The 9833-nt window shown below is 29.5% G+C and overlaps 1 protein-coding gene across 1 annotated transcript in view; it reads left to right on the top strand.

The window, feature by feature from the left end:
• The first annotated feature begins 461 nt into the window (after positions 1 to 461).
• The window catches only part of LOC148282229 (neurotrimin-like), a 131643-nt gene continuing 122271 nt past the window's right edge, over positions 462 to 9833 (top strand). Inside the window, exon 1 of the mRNA XM_088225413.1 lies at positions 462 to 884. Coding sequence (XP_088081539.1) covers positions 803 to 884 — 82 coding nt within the window. The 5' untranslated portion in view covers positions 462 to 802. The remainder of the gene's footprint in view (positions 885 to 9833) is intronic.

The raw sequence follows: 9833 nt of genomic DNA, 5'->3' as shown, positions 1-9833 counted from the left end.
ACAGAGAGGAAAAATATTTTTGAGAAAATCTCTAGACTTTCATATGCCCTTCTCAAAAATGTTTTCCCTCTCTGTTGCAATAAATTTAAATGTAAAACACTATCTTTCGTTGCATTTTTTTTTGTATGACATAGCATACTAAGTCTAAGTAATCTTTAGAGATGATTTAAATAAGGAAGTCTTACGAAAAAAATAGAAATAATGTGAACACATTTCGCTGCATTTTTGTTTAAAATGTTAAAAATACTTTACGTTTGTTAAAAATACAAAAACGTTTAATTTCACAATAATTTTCAATAAAATCACGATCATTGACTACACCGAATGCACTCAGGTGAGTTACAAAGGAGTGCTTATTTGTATCTGTCTCGCTTTTATTTGTGTTAGGACAGGGGCCCAAGCACAATAAGGGTAAAATGGGGGCAGGGGGTAGATAAACCGGCGTTCCGGAAAAACAATCTAGTCGTCGCGAGCGTCTCGCGAAGGATAGATGTGGGGTTGTTTCTGTCGCGGTTCTTGTCATATTTTCCGTGATAATATTTACGTAAAAAAGTAAATATAATGCTACATTTGAACTCCGCGCGGGATTAGAAATTCAGTTTAGCGAATAAAATCGTAAATTGACGTGGTATTGCAGCTATTCATAAAAACATTTCAAACAAGTAGTTAATAATATCCAAATATTTGCAACTTAAACTTATTTTTTGTTTTAGTAAAATGTTTCTTGATTACAAATAAAGTCGTGGTTTGTCCGGACATGCTTAGCGTATTCAATTAGTTTCATTTGTTTCATAAAATCACAATGATTTGCATATCAAAGACAGTTCCAGTATTTTTAATCCTTGTATTAAAAATCATCCTGAATGGATTCTGCGAAATCATACGTAAGTACGTTTTTAAATTGTGTTTATCAATGCCCTGAAATTTTAAATCAATTTGTATTATTTAAATTACCATATTTATACTAGCTAAAAAATCATAAAATCAATGAAATCAGCATTAATCTTACATTTAAAAAGTGCCTTACTTTAACCAGTATTCTGAATTTATGATAATTTTAGTAACCTACTCGTATTTGCAATTAATAAAATAGTAGTCTACTGTTATCATCAAAATTATTAAAGTATTTTTCTGTATGGAGATATGTCTAAACTTTGTACATAAATAGCTACCTATACCTTTATTTATATATAGATATATATTGTACAACTGAAATCAACTTATTTAGTTTTTTTATAAAGTTAGCCTTGTTGTAAGAAATAAAAGCATAGTTTTAATGTAAAAAAACTTTAAAAATATGGATTTAAATACCCACTTACGCAAAAAAAACTTAGGATTTGAATAAATTTCCTGACCGAGATTACAATTTTGTGTGAAATTTTTGTAACATTTAATTAAAAAAATATCGAAAATTTCTAGTCCAAATTTTCAAAAATAATTTATAAGCAGAGAGAAAATTTTTAATGAAAAATCTCTTTGAACGATTCAAATTATATAAAATTATTAAGGAATCGGCAAATAAATGTTTTGTGTCGACTTTCTAATTACTGATGTTTAAGTAAAGAAAACACACTCAACGAATTTATTGGGAAATATCATTAAAATAATTTAACACAGACAATACTTTTTAATGTTTAGGGATACTTTAATAATAAAAGTATTATTTCATTTAAGCGATCATTGTATGGATTTTATTTTGACATTAACAGCCGAATAACAATACATATTTTTTAATTTTTGGATGGTTGGAAGAAATCGCCATTTGGCAATAAGCCCGCCAATGTAGAATGAACATTATACACAAAAAGGTAAATTAATAGAATCATAAAACCATGGACATTTTTACCAATATGCATGTTTGATAAATCAAAATTTTTATGAAGTAGTCTGTTCCGTGTTCCAGTTGGTTTTAGGTTAATACACAGATATCTTAATAACTTCTATAAAAACGACGGAATAAAATTAAACTCAACATGGTTAGCAGCACTATATATGGTAAATAATGACACTGAATGTTTTACTGAATGCTGACTGCGACACGGTACAAACTACAAAATTTTTTTCACAAAGAAACGGTACGCCGGAACGGAACGAAATTTTTTTCACAAAGCTCCTGCAACAGTAGCTGAAACACCGGAACAAATCCAACCTACATACACGGAATTATCAAAAATAGATGATCCATTTTAATTTTTTTATTTATTAATTATTTTAAAAACCCGTTATGGTTATGAGAGAAATATTATGAGATCTTGTTATCTTATGTCTGGTCTGGTAAGTAAAGTCATCATGAGCTTTTTCAGGTTGATTTAAAATTTGTCACCAGTGTAATTTCTCAAGTGGTAAGGTGAGTCATAGTAGTGATGACATTTATTGTTTAGTATTTTGGACTGTCCTACGTTTGTCTTTGCTTTTCAAAGGTAGCCGTTTGTTTGTCTGATATTATATTCGTGTATGTCAGCATTTTCTGTTAGTTGCAAAATTTTGTCAAGTATTTTACGTCAAACTGGTGTGTTCTTTTGAACTTATCCTTGGAAATACACAAAACAATTTCCATGTTTCTAGATTTTCATAGACTTGTTATAAAAATAATGGGTTGGTACTCGATACACATTTTGGCGAGTGCGTCATTTAATTTCCGGTCAGGTCAATACTCAACGAACTTGGCTGAATAAATCTCTTAATTGGTAGTTGGTAGCATATTTACAGTAAAAACCATGGAACATTCGAAGCGTAGGCGTTGGGATATGTAAAAACTTCCATATTCTTAACCATTTTGTATTTATTTTTAATTGTTTGACTTAAAACCCTTTAAATTCCGAAGAAAAATCAAAAATATGAATTAAAGCAATATTATTTTTCGGTAGTAAATGGAAATGCAAATGTGAAATATTTTGAGTGATTAAATACGGATTTGATTTCTAACAAGATTCAAATTTACTCCTTTGAAAATAAAACAAAGAAAAACATTAAGCTTAATTAGTGAAATTAATTGATAAATTATTTAAAAAAAAAAATAATAATAATAATGAACAGATTACGTGTTCACGAACTTATGATGCTTTTAAAGCTCTGCCCGAGTTAGGCTATAATAATGTATTGATTACTCTTTTCTTTTTAAATAAATGACCGATTGACACTAAAATTTACTTAATTCGTAAGATTGATAGACCGGTGCGCTTTTTTAAGAAGTCAAAAATTTACTGTTTTGAGTATGGACAAATGTTTGTAGATAGCTGAATTTCCTCCCTGGGGAGTTAAATTGAATAAATGTTTTCAGGCGATGCTTAATATGTAAAATGTTTCTGCCGGATAAATCTCACCCACAATATAAATGTTTCAGCTCTTTTACTTCCCCAAAAGCCTGAAAAGATGGAAGAGTTGAGGAAATGTGGTTGTTCAAATATAGGTCGAATTGTGAATGTTACGAAGTGTGTAAAGGGGCCATTAAAACCAGCCAATATCAGGTCAAAAGCCGCGTAAATACCCAGACTTCCATATTCCACTCTCAAAAATGATTTCTCTGTCTGTTGCAACAAATGAGTTAAAACTATAAATCATTCTGGATAAACATAATATATTTTTTTGTAATATGCACTACAACAGCCCAGAAGACACGATTTTAGTGGTGAGTTGCAGCATAGAACACATAGACTTAAGAAAAATCAAATTATTTTTTTGTGTTCTCACTTATGTGACCTCAGAACCTTGCGTGCATGAGTCGAGTATCATGGCCATTACACCAAGGAGGCTACCAATCAAGTTCAGTGTCATAAGTTTTAAGTATTAAGTATAAGTTCTAGTCATTAAGTATATCGTTTTCTTTTTCCTTCTCTTTTTTATACTTTCATAATTAACCTTACATTTAATTGCTTTTTAATATGGAAACTTCACGGGTCCATTAGAATTAAGTCCAATTGTGTAAAATATTAAACTTTGTAACTGTACTGTATGTTTCCTGAATAAAAGAAAATAAAAAAAAATATAAAAAAAAATATCGGTAATTGGGTTGTGGTCCTGTGGCTACTGTTTCTGATTAACGGATCAGAGGTCCGAGGGACGAACCCCACCTGCTCAAACTTGACACCCATTTTCTAAGAATAAGACGATATGGAAGTGTTATTTGCTAAAGTTCAAGCAGAATTTGAGTATTATATCATAATATTATGTCAAGTTCTGCTCTTTTGGCCAACAAGGGTGGAATTAATATAGGAATATGATTTTTTTAAATTTAGGAATACGATTTTCAAAAACATATTGAATTTCATCTTTAATTATTTTAGTAAAAATAAATGAATAGGTATAAATTATTAGGAAATTATGGAAATGATCTTATTGGGATTCATTAAAAACAAATGCTGTTTGTAAACATTCAAATAGATTATTTTTATATGCAAAAAAAATAATATCCTTCCATTTTTATCTTTTTACATTCTCGTCGAATGCAACCCTGGTAGATCGATGAATAAAACATTTACGGTGCTAACTTTTTCTATGGATAAATTGAAGATTTTATGAGCAAAAAAACATGCCCAGCGCATAGCGAATCATTTTGGAAAAAATCGCACGTAAATCGGTCTAGTAGTTATTAAGTATATCGAAGACACACATACAAACATTGTTTAATATATATAAATATATATATTAATTTAAAACTGATATGCTAAAACTCTAGATTTTTTAATTTCAACATTCTCCTTTCTTCATATTATATTATTGATATTTATTAAAATATAAAATATATATTTAAGGCATGATTCAAAATTATACATAATGCTACCCTCGGCACGGAACACTATAGTGAGTGAACATTAAATTTAATGTAAAAAAATAAAACATGAAGACAGAATAAATAAATAAAATATAAATATTTTTTTTCCTATTTCAAAAAATGTCCGTAGTTTATATGCTTCCACTTTCAATTGTGTTATATCCCAACTTAATGCGAGGCTTTGGGTCTCATAGAGTGATAGATACGTAGGTACTGTGGAATGAATAAATAAATCAGATAAACGGTGAAACTTAGGTTCTGTAGAGAAAGGCATAAATTTATTATGAAGGTAGAAAATGACATTTTTTTTCAAAATTTCCCCAAAAGGAAAAAATTGACAAACTATAATAATATTATAGTATTGTTATCAAAAACATTTTTCACTTTGTGGTATGACATTTTACTCTTATTTGTTTATCAATTTGTATAAACCACTTTAATTTTTTTTAATTACACTTCGACCGGTTTTGAGGTTACTACCTCATCGTCAGGAATTTAACAAACTTATAATTACACGCGTTGCTATTTAAATAATAAAATATTGTATGAAAGAGACAGAAAATTGAAAGAAAAAGAGAGAAAGAATATACAATAAATCAAAACTTAACTTTTTTGATTTAACTTTAATTAATTCAAAAAATAAAATAAAATTTAAAATATTTAGAAAACCGAAATATACAGATACGGTCATCCATGAATCTTTTAACCATCCTTTATCACATAAACACTCTGCTTTCCATTCTATGATACATCGGCTTACTTCAATAACACTAAATAAAAATAATTTTGACTTAGAATTAAATACAATTAAGTGTATTGCTTTCAATAATGGCTATGAACTAAATTTAACTGACAATATTTTGAATTAAAAATACTTATACAGTTCCCAAAATATTTCCAATAAAAACGAGAGCTGGCCTAGAATTTTGTACATTAATTCATTTTCTAATAATAAAGCACAAAATTTACCTAACAATATTAGGCCAGCTTTTTATACTTATAATAACATAGGTAAAATATTAACAAATTGCAAAGATAAGGATGATAAATTAAATCATTCGGGAATTTATAAATAAAATTGTTTAAATTGCTCAAATTTATAAATTGGAAAAACTTCACGTTAATTTAAAATTAGAATCAAAGAACATAAGATGTCTGAGTTAAAATAATTTTTCAGAATTTGCAAATCATCTTATATCCGAAAACCATAAATTTATTCAAGAAACGGGTGTAGATATTTTGCATGTCAATAAAAATGGTTTAAATAAAATAGTTTTAATAATAAATAAATAAGTTTTAATCAAAATCTTCAAATAATAAATAATTAATTTAATTCAACTTCGAATCCTCTTTTAAAAATATTCCCGTTATGATTTATTTTTTCTTCTTTCTCTCTCTTTCTTTCAATTTTCTGTCTCTTTCATACAATATTTTATTATATAAATAGCAACGCGTGTAATTATAAGTTGGTTAAATTTCTGACAATGAGGTAGTAATCTCGAAACCGGTCGAAGTGTAATTTAAAAAATTAAGTGGTTTATACAAATTTACAAACAAATAAGTGTAATATTATAGTCCCCAAACTAAAGCGTAAGGCTTAAAACTCTTCATGTGAAAACGAATATATATCCACTCGTCAATTAGTTTACTAATACAGTGCCCAAGGCATCAGTATCTGTAGATAAAGGTTGAAAAACTGTTTTGATGTTTTTTTAAAACATATGAATACATATTATATTGCAAACAGAAAATAAGAATACACATAAACTAAAATTGTAAAAACAGTCACTATAAATTTTCCACAGTAATGATTGATTTTTATTAAGTAGATTATAGGTTTCAAGATAAAAGCAATTTAAAAATTGAGAAATGTTAGGCACTTAAAAGTTACAAATAAAATGAAAATACTGATATGTTTATGTACAGTAATAAAAATAAAGTAAATAAATATGAAAAAAGCAAAGAATATGAAAAAAAAAAACAGTTATATAAATGAACTGAGTTATGCAGAATGCAGTCAGTCCACAATTTTGAAAAAAAATTGTATACTGGTGTTACCGAGTGCAGTAAAGTAAATTCTATGTTGTGCTAAAAACAGCCAGCTCACTTTCATTCAAAAAACTGTAATAATCACCTTCTGAAAAAAGTGTCGATCACAAAAACGGCATTTCTTAATGTTCAGAAAACACCCTCAATACTAGAAAAATCTTACGGTACTTTAGAAATCTTAAAACTGGTCAAACACATAATTAGATTCTTGTTTTTCATATTAAAAAAAACTTATGTATTTATTGTTTATCATTTGTCAAAGTCAAAAACATGTCATACTGTTGTGTAGACTTGATAATTCACTCTTTTCATAAAAGTGCTATTATCTCAGTTTCAGTTTTCTATGGCCGGCTGCTTTCTGCATAACTATGTTCAAATGTAATGTAAAAGGTACAAAATAAATTAATGAACATACAAATGTAATACTGACATGGTATAACTAAACAGGTGTTTTATCTATAAAGAATATCATATATTTCACATAAGACACATAAAAAATGTCTGCGTGACCGGAGAGAACAGTATTATAATAATGACAAGCTCTGAAGAAAAAATTGTTTTCCCATGAGCTAGTCCTAGGTACTGGCAAATTAAATGTAGTATGGAGTCTTGTTCTGTTGGGTACAAGATATTCTAAAGAACTTAAAAGGCAGTCTATGACGTTGTTAACTAGTTTGAACAGGAATAATTGATCTGCAATCACTCTTCTATACTCCAGAGTTTGAATTGCATTTGATGTACAATAAAATTCGTATTTTATTAAACTTATAAATTTCTTATGTACTTTTTTAAGTTGTTGATTTTTATTTTACGTTAAGAATTCAATTCCTTTATATTAACAGTATTAACAAAAGTAAAATGATTATTGAAGAATAACTCTATGGGCAGGGAGAACAATCTTGCTTATCTCGTAGTACGCAACTATGTTCATACGTGTTCCAAAACACAAAAGTCAAATAACTTTATAAAAGATAATATTATTATAATGTACTTTATTACAGAAAAAAATTTATTAGTTTTCGGCTGCTACAAAAAATGTTATATCAAAGAAGAACCTTTTCTAATTTTATCCTTAAACGACGAAACATTGAAAAGTTATCACCTAACTATGTTTTCACGATTATTAGAAATAATTCAATTCTGTTAAGTTTAAAAAAAAAGGACATTCTTTTAGCGTTGCAGCGGCGGCCTCCGTGGTGTAGTTGTCAAGACGCTTGACTCACACGTGGAAGGTTCGGGTTCGATTCCCGGTGAGAACACAAAAATTTAATGTGGTTTTTCTCAAGCCTGGGTGTTCTGCGATGTAAGTCACTACTGTAATTGGGCCTCCTGGCTTGTTGTGGTGCAAAAAATAAAATAAAACATTTGATTTTCGCAATGTTTGAGACACAAAAAACTGTCTCCTGAAAAGTAACGCATCTTGACTTGTGTGTTTATTAAATTTACTGTAAGAGTGAATTTAAAAATCAACAAATAAATCTTTTGAAAGGATTTTTTTCATTATTTCATTCATTACTCCCTTTTTTTACGAATGAAGCATAGGGCACCATATTAGTATCATTTTTGTAAATGAAAGTAAGCTGATTTGCACGTTAGATTCGAGACGAAGAGACGCGTACATCTCATAACTGGAAAATATTAAAACGTCGGTAAGTGGTTATATAATATAAATACGTACTATCATACACTGACATTTTCGACCACAAAGGTTATGCTTTAAATATTACATAGTAATATATATTTTTTTAATGTAATATTTGTCATTCAATTCATATTGTCAAAAACGCAAATATTATTTGATTTTAATTTATTTTTTATTTTTTTGGTGCAACTAAGCCATTTCTTAATTATTATTTTTTCAACAATAAAAAATAAATAAACATCACATGATGATACCGTTAACACGTGCCGTTTGAGCCACAAAATATAATGTGTTTCGGCAACAATTACGTGGGATCATAAACTTGTAACTGTTTCAACAATAATTGATGATGTCTTAAAGGTGCTAAGGCGAGAAACAAACGTTAAAATTTATAGTTTTCCATCTTCTTCCATCTCCTGTCTTTTAACCGAAGTATTTTCAAAGTATTTTCTAGAATAATTTAATTATTTATTCTCATCTAGGCGTGGTCTACTGACATGTACCGGGAGAACAAAAATAACTTAAAAAGTTATCAAGTAAACAAACACAAAATAAAGAATAGGAAGCAAAAAATAGGTCGTATAGGACTCTGCAGTGGTACTCCAATTGCAGCATATCTGGATCATTTTCGTTACATGAACGGTAAGGTAGCCAGTCTTACGTTTCAGGTGCCAATCTAGGAACAACAAAATAACGCGCCCACCCTGCAGGAAACGAACCTATAAACATAAAGCATGGTAGTGTGGGGGTCAAAGTCCAGTAATCGATGACAGGTACACGTACTAAATGATTTTACCGGAGCAACAACCGAAGTAGCAATTCAGCATTTTGTTTTATTTCATTTTTTTTTGCACAACAACAGGCCAGGAGACCCAATTTCAGTTGTGAATTACATCACAGATCTTGAGAAACACAGGCTTGAGAAAAATCATATTTTAATTTTTTGTGTTCTAACCGGGAATCAAACCCGGAACCTTCCGTGTGAGAGTCAAGCGTCTTGACCACTACACCATGGAGGCTGCCATACAATTCATCATATTAATACAATTCGTCATATTCTGCAAGAGAAACAGTTTTGCACATAAGAAATCCGTCCACATAAGAGAAACGTCCTGGAATACATTGACTTCATTCCCGCCATTGATACATGAAAACAAAAAACATAGCCTGTAAAGGGACAACGGGGCATGGCTATGTCAGTCAACCCAAGGAAATCAGCTCAAGTGAGTTCAAAAGAGTTAGTCTTTTCCATCTCCAGTTCAACCAATCAGTCAGTTAACCTCTTCATCGTCGTTACGCTCGCGCTCCATAACAAAGTTCTGTATCTTATCCAATATGCAACAAATACGCATTCGAATACCAACATCCTTT

The sequence above is a fragment of the Micrasema longulum genome, unplaced genomic scaffold (assembly GCF_059751315.1).
Source record: "Micrasema longulum isolate JH-2025_06_02 unplaced genomic scaffold, ASM5975131v1 h1tg000357l, whole genome shotgun sequence".
In the NCBI taxonomy this organism is placed as follows: Eukaryota; Metazoa; Arthropoda; class Insecta; order Trichoptera; family Brachycentridae; genus Micrasema; species Micrasema longulum.
This window is presented reverse-complemented; position numbering and strand designations above follow the sequence as displayed.